The 19,177-nt window shown below is 45.2% G+C and overlaps 2 protein-coding genes across 3 annotated transcripts; one reads left to right on the forward strand and one right to left on the reverse strand.

Moving 5' to 3' along the window:
* The first annotated feature begins 7,542 nt into the window (after nucleotides 1-7,542).
* On the forward strand, nucleotides 7,543-13,994 carry LOC128462354 (phytanoyl-CoA dioxygenase domain-containing protein 1). Its single transcript, XM_053447728.1, has 11 exons — nucleotides 7,543-7,726; nucleotides 8,481-8,651; nucleotides 10,625-10,700; nucleotides 10,798-10,845; nucleotides 10,932-10,987; nucleotides 11,068-11,130; nucleotides 11,220-11,241; nucleotides 11,520-11,648; nucleotides 11,795-11,911; nucleotides 12,330-12,456; nucleotides 13,376-13,994. Exons 1-11 carry the CDS (start codon nucleotides 7,694-7,696, stop codon nucleotides 13,422-13,424), a joined length of 891 nt encoding a protein of 296 aa, XP_053303703.1. The 5' UTR covers nucleotides 7,543-7,693; the 3' UTR covers nucleotides 13,425-13,994.
* dolk (dolichol kinase) lies at nucleotides 13,203-18,254 on the reverse strand. Of its 2 annotated transcripts, none has more exons than XM_053447727.1 (2): nucleotides 18,129-18,254; nucleotides 13,203-17,400 (listed from the first exon to the last, which is right to left on the reverse strand). In XM_053447727.1, the coding sequence occupies exon 2, from the start codon at nucleotides 17,257-17,259 to the stop codon at nucleotides 15,688-15,690; it is 1,572 nt and encodes a 523-aa protein (XP_053303702.1). In that variant the 5' UTR covers nucleotides 17,260-17,400; nucleotides 18,129-18,254; the 3' UTR covers nucleotides 13,203-15,687. The 2 variants fall into 2 exon arrangements, with proteins under 2 accessions (XP_053303702.1, XP_053303701.1); XM_053447726.1 differs by lacking the exon at nucleotides 18,129-18,254 and adding an exon at nucleotides 17,500-17,586.
* Between the last annotated feature and the right edge of the window lie 923 nt (nucleotides 18,255-19,177).

Here is a 19,177-nt window from a genome sequence, read left to right on the forward strand (position 1 = left end):
TGTGTGTATACACTATAATTGTATGTGTATATTTCTTCATACAGGGCATATATTCTGAGCGCGCACACACATAGACATACACACACAAGATGTACATTATTTAAATACATGCATTAGATATGTATGTATACACTATATCAGGGGTTTTCAACCAGGGGTCCGCGGCCCCCTGGTGGTCCGCGACGGCATTGCAGGGGGTCCGCGACATTCGCTTTGATATTTCAACACATTTCCAGATTACTCTTGTATATCGTGAAAAAAATCTAAAATAAGAAAAATATGTCTAAAATAATATAAAGGCGTTGAGGGGAACCTTGAAACCGGCTTGGGGCTAGAAACTGACAGTAGTTTTCCCCTGTGCATGCGTGTTAAAGGTAGAGGTAGAAGAGCGGTTGAGGGGAGATGTAGTTTGTATGATGGGAATTTTTATTTTCCCTAAAAGGGCAGAATTAATAATGAAATTATTAAATAAAACAAGAGCGAAAAACAAATACTTTTTTTTTGCTGCAAAAGCAATGAGTTGTCTTTTGCCCTTTCCAACAACCTGCCTGTGTGAGAGCGTTTTTTCTACACTGGCGTTCTTGAAGAATAAGTACCGGGCAAGGCTTTAACCAGAGTATGACATGAGACTGTCGCTGTCTACCATTTCGCCACGAATAGACATGCTGTGTGGACTTCACCATGCCCAGATATCACACTGATTGTCTCCCCTCTCTCCACACACAAACACAGAAGTACTACTCACCCACCACCCCCCCCCCCCCCCCCCCCCCCCCCCCCCCCCCCAACACTAGCAGTAGGTGGGATTTGCTGCTGGTGATCATGAGGTCAAACTTAAGTAGGCCTCAATTGTTTGTCTGATATTGTATGATTATCATTTGTGACATATTCTGCATTACTTTGTCATCTTCCCCTCTTCAGTCGAAGCCCGAGTTTATGTTGATTGATCACTGTTACTTTCACATTCTCTCAATATGTCAGATACATGTCTGTACATTTAAGTCATGAACGTTATATATTGATGTACAGATGGTTCTGACAGGCAGTACAACTACAAACTGCATTTTAATTGTTTTTTTCAATTCTTAAGCACTGAAAATCAACCGTTTTTGCTGTTTTTTTAACACAGATTTTTCTGGATTCGTTTTGAGGTTTTTAATTAAAACCAACATGGAAAACCAAATGTTAAAACTTCCTTCTATCCACACACACGTAGGCAAATCAGTGGGCCGCGGACAGTGATGACGGTAACGCGTTACTCTAATCTGACCACTTTTTTCAGTAACGAGTAATCTAACGCGTTACTATTTCCAAACCAGTAATCAGATTAAAGTTACTTGTCCAAGTCACCTTGCGTTACTAGTTCGGTATTTGTGGTTAAACCGCTGGGCACGTGCCGCGGCTGGGGGAGCAGTCGCACCGTCGCCCTCCTCACCACGCCGCCGGAGGCTCGGTGTGCGGCACGCCACGAAGTTTTTTTAGGGGGGGAGGTGCTCGTCCGCGGTGCGGGGGCTTTCCTTCTAGTGGGCCGCGGGGCGATTTATTCATACAGGCCATATATTCTGAGGGCGCGCACACACAGACAAAAGGGATCGTGGGGGGCTACAGCTTTGGAGGCTAGCACTGCTGCAACTTTTGCGGCAAAATGCGCTTAAAACCCCGGTATGAGTTTATTTTAAAGCGAGCGACGGAGGCGGCAACGAGCTGCTGGTGACCGGCACCGGTTCTTGCAGCTCGGGGTGCGTAGAGCAAATCTGTACGGGCCACAAGTTATAAGGCGCAGCTCTCTCCCCCCCTCCTCCTCCTCCTCCTCTTCGCCGCCCAGGCATCACAGGAGAGGCTGTCCGCTGAGCGAGCGCCTTAGCACGGGTACAATGCAGCCGGAGACCGGGGGGGTCCTGGAATGCGTTCCGGTGCTATTTTCTAACAAAGAAAGACACACACAGAAGCTACGACTCGGGTTAGCCTCCGAGTGCATTGTTTTCTATTTATACCTGCTGCATGCACGGGGCGCCAGACACACACACAAGCTACGACTCCGAGAGCATTGTTCCTCCACTCCGGACCCGAAATGGGATCTCTCCCCCCACCTCCCAGTCAGATGCTTCCCGGCCGGGGGTTCCACATGCAATACTGCTGTAAATACGTTCACAAGCAGCCAGTCCAGAAAGTGCTGCAACTTTAAACACAAACTAACAGCAAACTAGCGTTAGCCCACTCCTGCTAACCGTAGCGGGACACACATAGGGGACACACAGGCTGGAGATTTGTCACAGATCGATAATGATCAATGATGAAAATGAGACATACCCTGCAGACTTGGGGAACCCTGAGCCGGTGAGACGTGTCCGGCTCTCAGGTGTGTGAAGTCAGCGGGAGCATCGCCAGCCTCGCAGTGAGCCGCCCGGGAACAGCCGGAGACCAACCCACCACCGAGCAGCCGGCTGCCCCCGGCCGGCAAGCCGGGCACTGATTGCTATGAGGCTAACGCCACCTAGCTTACATGTCACCGTCAATTACCGAAACAAAACAGCTTTTTTTAGTTGAATACACTCACTGTGACACGAGACACGCACTGTCAACGCTCCCCTGTCCGTGGGGAGATCAGTCAGGCGGCTGCTGCTAACCGTAAACAAACACCGACAGGTCCACCAGAAGCGAGCCGTAGACATGGGTCCAGCTACCCGATATCACATAACGAGCCTGAGCTGAGGAGGGGGCTTTGGCATGTGACTTACACCGACCGCAGGCTCTTCTTCTCGGCCAGATCTCCGCTGCTTCCCGGGTGGGCTGCCACATGCAATACTGCTGGAAAAACTTGCACAAGCAGCCATTTGAAGCAACTTTCAACACAAACTAACAGCAAGCTAGCGTTAGCTCCCTGCTGCTAACCGTAAACAAACACCGAGCCGCTGACATGGAGCCAGCATCCCGACGACATCACCCAGCGAGCCCGAGCTGAGGAGGGGGCTTGGGCTTATGACTTACCCCGACCGCAGGCTCTGCTTCTCAGCCAGATCTCCGCCTCTCACCCCGCTCACCGGCTGGTTAGCGTCCCCCCTCGGCTAGCTTCCCAGCTAACACCCGCCGCCTCGAGCTGAGGAGGGTGCTGTGGCTCGTAACGTAACCCGGTCTCCTCCTCCACCAGATCTCCGCCTCCACGGGGGGGGGGGGGGGGGGGCGGTCTATGCCATGTAGACCGACTGTGACGTCAATTCTGGTCGTATTCCCATTCGACGCAATCTATGGTATAGTTTCTTACATAGAGGAACCACAACAAATCGCGGGAGTTGTTTTTCCCCCCCAGAGTATTTTGGACGGTAGACATGCCAGATACCCACATTAACGTGTAGAAGCACTACAAAAGTGGATTTTTCACAACATCTCACTCACTCATCGTCATCCGCTTATCCGGGGTCGGGTCGCCTCGTCTTTGCCTTGCGGCTCAGCTCTCTTTTCGTTAAAACGGTGCGGTAAAGCGAACGCAATACCGCCCCCGCTGCTCCGATTCTCCGGCCAATCTCACGCTCCATAGTACCCTCACTCGCGAACAAGACCCCGAGGTACTTGAACTCCTTCACTTGGGCTAAGGACTCATTTCCTACCCGGAGTAAGCAATCCATCGGTTTCCTGCTAAGAGTCATGGCCTCAGATTTAGCGGTGCTGATCCTCATCCCAGCCGCTTCACACTCGGCCGCCAGCCGATCCAGTGAGTGCTGAAGGTCACAAGCCGATGATCCAATGAGGACCACATCATCCGCAAAAAGCAGTGACGAGATCCTCAGACCACCGAACTGCAACCCCTCCCCACCACGACTACGCCTCGATATCCTGTCCATGTATATCACAAACAGGATTGGTGACAAGGCGCAGCCCTGGCGGAGACCAGCACCCACTGAGAACGAAACTGACTGGCTGCCGAGGACCCGAACACAGCTCTCGCTTTGGGAGTACAGAGATTGGATGGCCCTGAGGAGAGACCCCCTTACCCCATACTCCCGCAGCACCTCCCACAGTTTCTCCCGGGGGACCCGGTCATACGCCTTCTCCAGATCCACAAAACACAAGTGGACCGGATGGGCATACTCCCAGGCCCCCTCCAGGATCCTTGCGAGAGTGAAGAGCTGGTCCGTAGTTCCACGTCCGGGGCGAAAACCGCATTGTTCCTCTTCAATCTGAGGTTCGACGATCGGCCGAACCCTCCTTTCCAGCACCTTGGAGTAGACTTTACCAGGGAGGCTGAGAAGTGTGATACCCCGATAATTGGTACACACTCTCTGGTCCCCCTTTTTGAATAGGGGAACCACCACCCCGGTTTGCCACTCCTTTGGCACTGTACCCGACTCCCACGCGATGTTGAATAGGCGTGTCAACCATGACAGCCCCTCAACACCCAGAGCCTTTAGCATTTCTGGCTGGATCTCATCAATCCCTGGGGCTTTGCCACTGCGGAGATGTTTGACTACCTCAGTGACCTCCACCAGGGAAATTGACGACGAAACACCATCAACCTCGAGCTCTGCCTCCAACATAGAGGGCGTGTTATTCGGATTCAGGAGTTCCTCAAAGTGTTCCTTCCAACGTCCGACGACCTCCTCAGTTGAGGTCAACAGAGTCCCATCCTTACTATACACAGCTTGGATGGTTCCCCGTTTCCCCCTCCTGAGGTGCCGGATAGTCTTCCAGAAACACTTTGGTGCCGACCGAAAGTCCTTCTCCATGGCCTCTCCGAACTTCTCCCACACCCGCTGCTTAGCCTCCGACACGGCAGCAGCTGCAGCCCTTCGGGCCTGTCGGTACCCTGCAACCGAGTCCGGAGTCCTCCAGGATATCATATCCCGGAAGGCCTCCTTCTTCAATCGGACGGCTTCCCTGACCACCGGTGTCCACCACGGTGTCCGAGGGTTACCGCCCCTTGAGGAGCCTAAGACCCTGAGGCCACAGCTAGCCACCGCAGCTTCAGCAATGGAGGCTTTGAACACCGCCCACTCTGGCTCAATGCCCCCAACCTCCACAGGAATGCCAGAAAAACTCTACCAGAGGTGTGAGTTGAAGATACCTAGGACGGGGGCCTCCTCCAGACGTTCCCAGTTCACCCGCACTACTCGTTTGGGCTTACCAGGTCTATCCGGAAATTTCCCCCATTCCCTGATCCAACTCACAACCAGATGGTGGTCGGTTGACAGTTCCGCCCCTCTCTTTACCCGAGTGTCCAAAACATGCGGCCTCAGATCAGATGACACAATCACAAAATCGATCATTGATCTTCGGCCTAGGGTACTCTGGTACCAGGTACACTTATGAGCACCCTTATGTTCGAACATGGTGTTTGTTATGGATAATCCATGACTAGCACAGAAGTCCAATAACAAACGACCGCTCGGGTTTAGATCAGGGAGGCCGTTCCTCCCCACCACGCCTCTCCAGGTGTCTCCATCGTTGCCCACGTGGGCGTTGAAGTCACCCAGCAGAACTACGGAGTCCCCTACTGGAGCCCCATACAGGACTCCATTCAGGGTCTCCAAGAAGGCTGAGTACTCTGAGCTGCTGTTTGGTGCATACGCACAAACAACAGTCAGAGTTTTCCCCCCTACAACCCTTAGGCGCAGGGAGGCGACCCTCTCGTCTACCGGGGTAAACTCCAACACCGCGGCGCTCAGCCGGGGATTTATGAGTATCCCCACACCCGCCCGGCACCTCACGCCCTCGGCAACTCCGGAGAAGAATAGAGTCCAACCCTTATCCAGGAGTACGGTACCAGAGCTGAGACTGTGCGTGGAGGTAAGCCCCACCAGATCTAACTGATTGCGCTCCACCTCCCTCACAAGCTCCGGTTCCTTTCCCCACAGCGAGGTGACATTCCACGTCCTCAGAGCCAGCTTCTGCCGTCCGGGTCTGGTCCGTCGAGACCCCTGACCTTCGCTGCCACCCATGTGGCTGCGCACCCGACCCCAACGGGTCTTCCCACAGGTGGTGGGCCCATGGGATGAAGAGAGGGGGGGTGCCACGTAGTTTGTTCGGGCTATGCCCGACCGGGCTCCGTGGCAAACCCGGCCACCAGGCGCTCGCCATCGAGCCCTCCGTCTGGGCCTAGCTCCAGACGGGGGTCCCGGGCTTCCTCCGGGCCGGGTCACATCTCCTCTTTTTCCGTTATTCATTGAGGTTTTTTTTAACCATTCTTAGTCTGGCCCCTCACCTGAGACCACTCTGCCATGAGAGACCCTACCAGGAGCACAAGGCTCCAGACAACACAGCCCTCAGGTTCATAGGGACACGCAAACCTCTCCACCACGATAAGGTGACGGTTCCAGGAGCGGTTCCAGGACGGTTCCACAACATGTCCCCTTTAAAAAAAGAACGTTTACAGATGTACCTGCGACCGAGGTTTTGAAAGATGGAGGGAGATGGGTATAGTGGTACTGGACCAGCTGTTCGAGGGAGGGGTAATGAAGTCATTTGAACAGCTTAAAGAGATATACGATTTAACAAACCAAGACTTCTACAGATATTTACAAATAAGACACTATTTACATACACATCATGAATAGGAAAAGCTCTGCTTACCACCATACAAAATGGAACACTTCTTCATATTGGCAATTGAAGAAACAGTGAGAGCAAAGTTCATATCACATCTATACAGGATATTACAGGAAGAACTGAAGGAGAATAATTTAGATATTAAAGAAAAATGGGAAATAGAGATGAACATAACAATTTCTGATGAACAATGGGAAAGCCACAGCCCCCCACAATAACCCAATGGAGGGACAGAATACAAGAAATGTATAGGATGCAATACCTCACTGCCCTAGTACAAATGAAAACAGATGTATTCAAAAACAACTGGTCCCCCATAGCTCTACACTTTTATTTGATATGAGCAGAATATATAGATATATTTATTTTATTTTCTCTCTTTTTATTTTTTTTATTTTTCAAGCAATTGACATCTGCAGGCTATCCTCCTTTGTAATATTTTTTGGATGTAATGACATGTGAGATGTACTGTGTGTGTTGACAATGTAAATGTGTAAAACTCAATTCTGATATACCTGGATCTTGGAGGCTTGGGCCCGCGACATCCATGGACAGATAACCCCCACAAACCAAAGACTTGTACCCGTGGTCACGTTAAAAATGACCAGATGTGATGTAATGTATGACTGTATTTGATAAAAGGAAATAAAAAGAAGTTAAAAAAAAATAGAAAAAAAAAAGAAAAGAGGAAGTTTAATAGAAATGCCTATGGGTGGCAAAACATTTATAGCACTTGAGGTCAGTCATCCATTTAACCATTGAAAAGAGGAAGTTTAATAGAAATGCCTATGGGTGGCAAAACATTTATAGCACTTGTGGTCAGTCATCCATTTAACCAGCATTGAAAAGAGGAAGTTTAATAAAAATGCCTCTGGGTGGCAAAACATTTATAGCACTTCGGTAAGTGTCATGTATTTGTGTAACACATTAAATAATTTTTCTATTCTGTGCAAAGGTGCTGAAAATAGTTTTGAGTCACAGCACCGCCACGAGCGTTAGAAGGGCGAGGAAAGAGTTAAAATCCAAAATCCTATAACAGCTCGGGTGGTTACGCTTTACATGACTTAACAGGTCCCATGGTCGGAAAACAGTATTTAACTGAGACACACACACACACAGAGAGAGACAGATTCCTGTGTCCAAGCTGAACAACATGGACTTCATGTCAGATCGTGATGTGCAGAAGGTGAGCGATGCAAAATTGCGATTTACTCAGTTTGATGTTGTTTGTGCAAAGAGGCACCGAGCTGTGAAGGACTCCGATCACCCGCATGTGTTTTACATGTTTATATCAGTGCAGTTTATATGGAAGTGTGTGTCCACACTCTGGACTCATTAGATTACACGCTGCAGCCACAAGTAGATGTAAAATTGCCTTTAGCATGTACATTTTAGGGCTATATTGCAAATCATTTCTTAATGAGCTTAGCCGTTGATTATTTGACAATAAACCAATTTATCCTTATATTCAAGACTAGAAAATTCTCAGTCCAATTCATCTATCAAAATAGCTGCCAATCAAATTTATGTTGATCGACTAATTGAGCAATCAAGTAATTGTTGCAGTTCTTATGTTTCACCTGAAATAAAAAAAACTAAGATTACTTCAATGCATCTACAGTATATGTGAAGTGAAACAAATCCATTTGATCAATTGACCAATCAATGGAAAAAGCAATGTTTTCTTATTTTGATATTCAAACAACAGTTTAAAACATTTATTGATTAAAAAAAAGCAAAACACTACTCTTTGCAAACTGAATATCTAGTGTTGCTTAAACAAAACAAAACACCATGGTAATAGCCTCATCTTGTGATGGCCACCATTTTACATTTTACCGACCTAACAATAAAGATATCATCAGTCACAGTCTCATTTTCAAAAGATCATGTGTTGTTGATGTGAAGCTGTGAAAGTGACCCTGCATCCCTCTTGACAGTACATGGAGGAGGGGTACGTGGTTCTCGACGGGCTGCTGACCTCCCACGAGTGTGACGAGCTGAGGCAGAGGATGTCGGAGATCGTGGAAGACATGGACATGCCAGGGCAGAAGTTTATTCACCAGCATTTCTTTCACATGCCTTCCACCAATTTGCACGTAAAGATGCAGGTAAGCTTCTTTAAATACAGAAAGTCAGTGAGTACTTCTAAGGTCACAGTCTGTAGTGAAGATATATTATCTCTCTTTTGCCTCGACCCCAGACGTCCTCCCTCTCACGCGAATACTGAACTCTTATGTCAACAGTCAGTATCAGTGTGTGTGTGTGTGTGTGTGTGTGTGTGTGTGTGTGTGTCAGTCACAGTGACTAGGTGAATGTTCAGTCTGATCATAGTTCAGAATTTTAAGATATCCAAGATTTCTTAATTAATCGGTTTTTCAAAGGTTTCCTCTCTTCTCTTTGAAAAGTGCCGGCCAAACGATGAAGTGGGCCGGAGCGTACGTGTGTGTGTGTGTCACATATGACTCTTTAGCAGATCGGGGGCCGGTTTTTCAAAAGTTTTAATCTGGATCAAACTGATCCAGATTTGGAAATCTCTTTTTCTGCTATCCAGGATCACGTAATCCATTTTATTTTTATGCTGGTTTTTCAAAGCAATGTGGGATTGAATTACTCTGATCCGGATTCAAATTTTTCAGGATTACCAAATCTGGATTACCTGTGGTCTAAATGGGACTATCACAATGTAGCTATGTAAAGAACAACAGGTAGAATAGTGTGGGGTCACTCCAATATGCTTTATTTGAACAGAAAATAGGACTGAACGGAACAGCAAACAAACAATATAAACATCCCCCTCCATTGTCCATTTCTTGGAAACAGGCAGTCCACTCATCTGAGACCTACAACAAATAAATAAATAAATACATTCTTTACTCACAAATACATTATGGATGTTTCGAACAGGTTTCAAACAAAGATTTATTGAATTGAACTGGATAAAAAAAGGCTTAAATGTCCAATACTTAACAAAATTAATTACTTCTTAGTTCTTGTTTTGAGTAGTTCTTCTTATGAGTTCTCCTTCTTCTTCATCATCATCATCTGCTTCGTCTGCTGTGGAGAGACCAGCTTGTCCAAGCTTGGCCTTTAGGAGGCGGATCTCAAGTCTGGCCTTGGTTTGCTGCAGACGGGCAAGAATAAGCTGATCCTCTGCTAGATGGATCTGTACTACTGCCCTTTCAGTCTCTTTTTGCAGAAGTACCTTATAGGCGTCATCTTTCTTTGGGTGCTTTGAGCCTCTCTCTGGGGGTCCTGTGGGAACTAGGCCTTCTGGCTCCACCTGTGATTGACCTTCTCCCTCGATTACAGGGCTGAGATTAAGAATACATTTTTCTGAAGAAGGCTCACTTTCTGCTGTCATCACAGGCTCACCATCCTCTGCAACATCTTGGATCCCATGCAGAGCTTCCGATTTTTACCTCCAATAATATCAAGGACTATGTCTGTGTATTCACCCCTCTTATATGGGTTGTTGCCTGTTTGGCTGTTCTTGGCTTCAGCGTGGTCTTTTGTTGCCCTGGCCTTAAGATTCTTCCATCGAAATCTTAGTTGCTCTGTTGTCCTCTTCTGGCCAAACCCCATGGCATTCACATGTTGTGTGATTTCAGCCCAAATTTCCTTCTTCATTTTACTAGTCACTTCACCACCCTTGGCAGAACTAAAAGATCTTAACAATGACCTATAATGACACCTAAAACATTCAAGTGAAATTGATGAATAAATATAAATACAGTAAAATGCATGATATAAATGTTGTATTATTTAACTAACCAATTTTAGTTACCTAGTTTTATTACTGATATCCACCATGAATCCACCCTCCTGCTGGGATCAGTTTAATCCAGATTTTTGGGATCAAAATGATCCCAATCCTACCAAAAACTTTTGAAAAACCCAAACTCAAGATTTGATCCGGATCAACAACAAGATTAGATTACGTGATCCAATCCAATTTCTGAATCCTTTTTTTCTTTTGAAATACCCATTTTCAAGATTTGATCCAATCCAATAGCCGTAATCCGATCAGATTACTTTTGAAAAACCGGCCCCAGGTGGCCAATGTTAACATTCTGGTCTGCAGGGAGACGCTGACTATTTTATCACCAGCGGAGACAAGATACGCTTTTTCTTTGAGAAAAGAGCTTTTGATGACAAAGGTGAGCGAGGTTCAAATGATTTACAAATTAATAAAGAAGTTGATAATATGATGGCGAAATGCAAGATGTGACTGGTAATGCTTTTTTTGACCTGCAGGTGAATTCATCTTTCCAAAACAGCGATCACTGAACAAAGTTGGTCATGGTAAAGATTTCTACTTGAATTCTCCTAACACCATGTACATGTGTACTTGTGTTTTTCCCTAACTAATCCTGTTCTTCTTCCTGCAGCTCTACATGCCTATGAGCCATTGTACAAAAAAGTTACGCATTCAGCCAAAGTTCAGGTGTGTGATTGTTGAACTGGGTATAAATGAATGATGAACAGGAAGAAGTCACAGAATAACCAAGACTCATTTTCTCTTAGGGCATCGCTAAGAAGCTGGGACTCGTAAATCCTGTCATACTGCAAAGCATGTACATTTTTAAGGTAAAGAATCTACCTACCTATCAAATACCCAACTACCTAACTATTTTATATTAGAATAAGTCATCATTTTTCTTCTCTATCTTTTCCAGCAACCAGGAATAGGTGGAGAAGGTAAGAAACTCATGAATGTTATGTTATTTCTTATTTTATCATTTTATTACCAAATCTGTGTATGTATGTTTGTATTATATTATATTTAATGTCTGCATGTGTGTATGTTTACACTACGTTGATTTAGAAAAGCTTCTTATTAGTACTATAAACTGTGTTTATATTAAAAGTGTGTTTATAATATAAGTGTGTTTACATTAAATGTATGTTTATACTAAAAGTGTGTATATACTATGATAGTGTCATGTGTGAGTATGAATTTGATTCTTGTTTCTCAGTGACACCTCATCAAGACGCCACATTTCTGTACACTGAGCCCCTGGGCCGAGTTATGGGAATGTGGATCGCCTTGGAAGACACCACTCTGACCAATGGCTGTCTGTGGTTTATTCCAGGGTCACAAAACAGTAAGATTCATGATATACTGGAACTCAGCTTGCTCTGTAGTTTACCATTCTATTATTACGTAACATGGACGGATGATTTTGCTATTCGAAACCAGTTTCTGTGCATATTCTTTGCATGTCAAGGTTCATCCATCTCCTCTCCTCAGGTGGTATCTCCCGGCGTATGGTGCATACCCCAGAGGGCCCCTTCCCCCTGACCGACTTCATTGAGAAAGAGATGGAGTACGACGATGAGAAGTTCCTTCCTGTACCAATTAAAAAAGGTAATTGACTTCTGTTTTTAATTTTGCATGTGCAACTAACAAGTCATTGAAGTATTAATATGAGTGAGGATGTATTTTGGATTTACAATTTGTTCCTTGAGTAAAAAACATCCAGTGTTGTGGGGACACACATGTTTTTTTTTATTATTGTGACCAGCCTCACACATTACATATTTACAGCACCATAGCTCAGGTCAGGCTGAGAGAATGATTCCACAATAAAAGAATATCTGACCAAAATAATGACATACACTAATTTGAAGTGGCCAGATACATTGCTTCATTTTGGTTTTGGGATAATAACTTGGATAAAACAAGTAAACTATGATAGCCCTTGACATGACCTTGATGAAAATTAACAGATGGGTTAGGCGGTAGTAATTATTGATTATTTGTCCATCGACCCCTCTGTGTACAGGTGGCGTGGTCCTAATCCACGGTGAGGTGGTGCATCGCAGCGCTGAGAACAAATCAGAGGACTCTCGCCACGTCTACACCTTCCACGTCATGGAATCCCAGGACACCCAGTGGAGCCCCGACAACTGGTGAGTGTGTGTTCAGAGATGTGGTGGATTGGTGTTGTTTCTACTGGTGACAGTTAGTCAGGGCGGTTTCAGCAGCAGCGCTTCTCACAGTCAGCACATCCCGAAAAGAATAAACATGTAATCCTAAAACAGTGTTTACTTAACATATACGTAAACATATAATTTATATAAAAACAATGCAGTGTTGTTGAGCTGAATTCATCAGCAGTTAAAAACAATTTAACATCCGGTGAACTTGGTGGTTTTACTGTTTTTCTGCAATGACCAGGAGCTTATGGTGGCCTGTTGGTAGCTGAGGTGTGAAAACTATACCTATCACTGTGTAACTAAACATTATTTGACTAGTATTTGTAATGGTCTTATACTGGTTTGGTATGTCACAGATGACCAGTTCTTTGGTTTTATTAGAAGTAAAATACTCTGCCACAAGTTGGTTTCCACTTGTAGTAACTAATTACCCTCTGTCAGGATGGAAATTGAAAGTGTCTTTAATTCAACTCAACTCTTAGGAAATGAGGTGAAATGTAAAATACCACTATCCAATTATTACTCTTCAGTGTAGCTAAATTGAGATTGTGTAACCTTTTGGGACATTGCAGTGTGGGGATCATTTTTTGCATTATCACACCTTCACATACTTTATAATGATCTATAATGATCTACTTCCATTGACACCATTAATAACATGTTATTTGCAATGTGTCATTACTCACTCATTCATTAATCACCTATTAATATCCACTGTGTGTCATTTTATACTTTATTCCGTCATTCAATGTCATTTACTACATCATTTGCTTTATGTCGCGATTTATCTCAGCTGTCATGACAGCATGTTTGATTTAATGCAAACTTTAAAAAAAAAATGAACCTATTCTGTAACTAACCTGTGATGTTTCCATGTGTTTGGTCTTTAAAGGCTGCAGCCCACTGAAGAGCTTCCTTTCCCTCCCCTCTACACCAAGTGAAGGACATCCGGCTGCAGAGACACACACGATCCCATCTTTCCTGAAGAGCGACCAACGTGTATTAACAGTTTCAACCATAGCTCATGTGCTCATGGATGGTTTTTTATCTTCCATGACACCATGTGTTGCTCTGAGCTGCATGTAGATTACAGACCATCGAGAATGATTGTGGCCCGATACTGAATGTGAATTTTTTAATATGCTTAGAAATTAATTTGAATTGAACCCTTTTTTTAAAATACAACTGATATTTAGATCTGCTTTTATTCAGCGTCTCCTAATCAACATTTGCACAAACCAGCATTTCTTTTGTTCAAGCTAATTTTCCTTTTCAGCTTTGTGTTCAAACAAGATGGCAGATTCCTATTTTTACAGACAAGCAGTGAGCAACAATTTTTGATTTTAAGATGCAACTCAAAAGAAAAACATCTTTATGTATGAATGATTTTTAACAACATCCAAACGTTTTTAGATACATTTGAAATCAAACTGAGAAACCAGAGGGTTAATGTTGGCGCACAGGTTCCTCTTCTCCATTCTCACACCAGCATTAAACAAATGGACTGAAAATTGGAGGAATATCATTTTTTATCTTTCTGTCTGGATGCTCTCAACATGCAATATTACATTTTTTAAACATAAGGGTGATGGCAAAAACAATACACTAGAAGAATCATGCCAATTAACCGTCATCACATTAAAAAAAGAACTTTTACAGATGAACGTAAAGTTAATTCATTCTGAAAACACATTTCAGGTTCTGAACTGATGCATCCTCACATCTCAGAATGATAACATCAAACATTGACTGTATATAAATGATGGACGACATGATGGCTCCCCAAAACGTCTCGATTGCACCCCTGGTGGCTGGATGCAGTATGGGTCATATATTTTGCCTCCATGTTAGTACATGGGGTGAACTAAGAAGTCCAATAATTCTTTCAAAGATGGTTTCTGTAATTTTAGGTAGTTGTTAGTTACTTGATGCTATAGTGAAACATCATGACTGACAGCTGAGACTGACTTGCGATTGGTCGAGTGCTTCTTATCAGTGGGAACTCACTTCCACGGCTCCATCTCCTGATCACTACTGCACAGACGCTTGTCTCCAAGTGACGTCATCGCTGCAAGATGACTGCGTTTGTACCAATATTTTTGCTTTTTTTCTGGATAGTTGAGGTCAAAGGCCACGCGTTGTCCATTTTTATAAACAGTCTATGGATCTAGCCGAATGATATTTCTATAAATTAAATCATTTAAATGAATGCTAGGAAGGCTCCGTGGTCATCAGTTTGGCCCAAATCAAGTTAAGTTTACCTTTTTAAAAAGGTCCCATCAAACCACAAGAATATGAAGCAAATAAAACGTACCGAACAAAAATATACTGTAGTATATCTGTTTACATGTTACAGTACTGGATTTCACATTAGTGTCATGCAAGGACCATGGTGAGTTTCTGCCATACTGAAGTATAAACCAGCCCTTGAAAATTAGTCGAGCGGGGCGGCCATGCTTTCATCTAAAGCTTCTACAAAAGAAGGTAACGTGTGATAGAAAATTTACTTCTTAAGGCAAATGTTCACATCAGTGAGTCCTTCGTCGTATTGCCATCAGCCATTATCCAAATCATATCATCATAATGAAAAAGGTTGATTAAGAAAAAGACATTTCAACTAGCTAACTTTAAATAATGTTCTTCAAAGGCAATACAGAAGGCATATAATTGCAAGAAAGGGACAAGATAGGACAACCTCCTTATGGACGATCGAAATGTGCCTCTTAGCAGCATCTGTGTTTTCAGAATTCAGTGTTTAAAAATACATTTTGTACTTTTCTAATCTTCTTTTGCATAAATTAGTTGTTATTGTTAAGTACCTTCATGTCAAGATGGGGACTTGCAAAATGGCCATCCACCACTGCTGTCACATAGCTCGGAGAATATTTAGAAGCTCGTCTTCACATTTCTTTATAACTTTGTGTTGGTCTCTTTCCTCATCCTCATACTGAAATGGCAGACAGTGGGCACATTCTGTTGCTGCCACACTGGTTTGCTGACATAAAAATTACCAGGCTCAGTCCAGCTGTCAGCTTTTCATCATTTGTTTCTTGCCAGTGTAAACGACTCCATCGATTCCTAAAGGGACTTCTTTGATCACTTTGATTATCTTCTCATCATCCCAAACTGACCATTCTTGCTTCCACCCAGGAGACTATGTAGGACAGGGGGTGGAAACTGTTTTTGTCTGGGCCATCTGTCTGTTCAGAGCATCAGCAGGATGAACAGGTAGAGTGGGAGTAGGAGGTTGTCTATTTGAAAGGTGTAGGCCTCCAACATGGCCACCAGGGTTATGGAGCCAACGATCCATGAGTAGGTGGAGTTCAAATTGATACCCCCATCGAAGATGAGAAACATGGCCACAGCGATAATTTGGGCAAACACAGATGTTGCAGTCCCTTCCATGGTTTTCTTAGTGCCAGGCCAGCGTATCTCTCCCATGGTGCTGCCAAATATGGACGCCACAGTGTCTCCGACCCCAACAGCCAGCACGCCTGCGTAAGGCACCAGGCCGCCCGCACCAGGAAGTATCCCCTTCGGGGCACAGGGCCCAGGGAACAGCCATATGGGCAGCGACATGCCCAGCAGCAGGTAGACATGGGTCAGGATGAGAGGCCCAGAGTCACGCTCGTCCAGAAACAGTGTGAGCAGCTGCCTGAGCAGCTGACCCAGTGGCCTGATCCGAAAGTACCGCACGTACTCCAGGAACAAGAAAATAGCCAGGCAACCCACAGATGCCACGTGAAGCATCTGTCTGTCATATATGAGCCCTGGAACATACGTGGCCACGACTATCAGATGGAAGTACTTCCTGACAACAGTCGAGGCCTGGTGCTTCTTGGACCCAGACTGGCGCTGGTAGTTCTGGTGTAACACAACACAGGTGGCCACGACAGCCAAAAACACCCAGTACCCCAACAGACAGAGTCTTCTGTCATTTAACGTGAGAAAGTCCAGCAGCCACATGATGGGGTGCCGGCCGATGAACAGGGAGAGCCACGGCATGAGGATTCCCAGACACAGGACGGCCGTCATCATGTGGAAGAAAAGCGAGGACACCCAGGTCTCGGACTCCATGAAACAGAAGAGCAGGGCGAAGAAAACACCCAGCAGCAGCGAGCCCACCACCACCACCGGCAGGAAATAGTTCACTGGATCTCCTTTGACCTCTGCCAGGTTCAGGGAGCGCTTGATGAGTTGGTTGACGATGAAACTGATTCCGCCGACAATGAGCAGCGCCTCTCCGGGTGTGAAGCAGCGCGGCAGCAGATAAAGCACGATCAGGCTGAGATAGACGAAGATCAGGAGTACCTCTAACACCTCGATGACCTCAGACACCGTCAGCGTCTGTTTGGTCGTGTAGAGAATGGCGCTGCCGGCCATGCCTGCGATCACACAAGTGTTCGTAGGCACGGGTCTGGTGATACCGAGCGCAATCAGAGAGAGAAACAGAGCCAGCATCATGCCTGTGATGGTGACAACCATGGAGAAGCGCTCAAAGTAGACATTCCCTGAGTCGGAGCACTTTTCTTTCAGTACCAGGCCGAGCAATGGCATCACCATGGAGGCCGGTACAATGCCGCTATTCGCTGATGGCCGAAACTGGAACACGGCGCCTCCTGACCGGAGCAGACGGTCCCATTTGTGCTGCACGTAGAAAGCCTGGATGACGAGGGCTATGCTGCACCAGGAGTGCTGGTTCCAGACCGCCATGTGGACGCATAGCACCACGGCAAAGACCACGGTGGACTCCACCAGCACTGGATTGATCTGCATGGCTGCCGGGCGGAGCCCTTTGCAGGCAGGGAGTGAGGACGCCAGCGTGAAGGGTTGGTCTAACGGAGCAGATGGTCAGCAACAAGGAGGGCCTTCTTCTGTCAGTTCCTCTCTCCAGCACACTTCATCGTTTGGCCGGCACTTTTCAGAGAGAAGAGGGGAAGAGACATTAGATCAGGAGGAAAACTTTGAAAAACAGATTTATTAAGAGATCTAGGATATCTTAAAATTCGGACAAACTTGTTGTGACACTGGGTGTATTGTAGGCCCATGACCGATCTTAGCTTTTCCCCAGCAGTGAACCTTGGTCATGCTTTATCAGCTGCCTGCCATGAACTATGATCAGAATGAACAGTCACCCAGTCACCCAGTCACACACACACACACACACACACACACACACACACACACACACACACACACACACACACACACACACACACACACACACACACACACACACACACACACACACACACACACACAAGGAAATAGAAATGTCCTCTCTATATCAGCTGCAACCTTTTGTTCCCTTTGAGGTGGGGGGTCGGAGTCGCTGCACTGACTTTCTGCTGAGGCTGAATCAGCGGTGCTAGCATCGGGCAACCACATCTGATGGACACGGTGAAAATAAAACGCCAGACAACACAACATCTCCCCTGGTCTGTTCCATCCTCGGTGCACATACATGCCGCAGCAGTGAGCGAGCAGTCCCTCGGCAGAGCGTGGATGATGCTGCTGCTGCTGCTGCAGACCGGAGCAGCATCGAGCTAACTAGCGGGGAAACAGCTGAGGGCAGCGGCTGAGCTTCACGCCACAGCGACGAGAGAAGCGATAAGAACCTGACGGACGAACACATGCGAACCTACCACACAGCAGCAGCAGCAGCAGCAGCGATGGACGGAGGGGTGAGCCGGAGGTCCTGCTTTCTGTCCTTTGTCGGCTGCTCCTCTCACACCCAGCAGGACGGGGCCATATTTGACAGCCGGGTCACGTGGTACGAACGTAAAAAAACAAAAAACGTCTTAACCCTTTGATACACAGCGTGGGTCAGAAGTGACCCGGCTCCGTTTTTATTGTCTATATCTTTGCAGTGAGTATTTCAGGTATTCCCCATCACAAATCCTTATTAAAAAATGTTAAATCATTTTTGTATCACTACCCTTCTAATGCACAACAATAATTCCCTGTGTTACTGAATGCATGGCTGAGTTGTTCTTTGACTGTGAGGCCCTAATGAAATTGGAAGATTCTTTTTTTATTTTTTCATGCAAATTAATTGGCTTTTTGAGGGCTTAACATGCTCAAATTCTTACCAAGATTTACAGAACATTTGAAAGTGGTGAAAATTTACTTTTCATTTATTTTCTGTTATTTTATTTATTTTTAATTTAATTTCTCAATTCAATTTTTTTATTTACTTCCTGCGCAGGATTAATTTAATTTAATTTAATTTAAAAAAAAAATTAATTTTTTTTGTTGTTGTTAATTTTAGGGGTTCAGTATCTTGCCAAGGATATTTCGGCATGCAGATGGAGAAGAGTGGGGATTGAACCACAAATATTCTTGTCGGAGAACGAACACTCTACCGCCTAGGCCAATCCTATATTCATAGGATCACCTGTTCATTACCATGAGAAACTAAGCACAGGAAGAAGATGGACAAATGGTTGTGTGTCAGTGTGTGTATATGGTGTATATCTGTGTCGTTCCATGCTGCTTTGATACATATTTCAGTATTTTCTACTTTACTACATATATTTGACAGCCTTACTTAAAAGTTACTTTTATATTTTTGGATTTTAGATACTGGATGATTTAACAAGCTTGAAAAACCTATTGTTAGAGAATAACCAAGTACTTTCCAGCCTTGGCCTCTGACGCCTTACAAGAATCACAGTGTGGGACACATTTAATT

This window comes from Pleuronectes platessa, chromosome 19 (assembly GCF_947347685.1).
Source record: "Pleuronectes platessa chromosome 19, fPlePla1.1, whole genome shotgun sequence".
NCBI lineage: Eukaryota > Metazoa > Chordata > Actinopteri > Pleuronectiformes > Pleuronectidae > Pleuronectes > Pleuronectes platessa.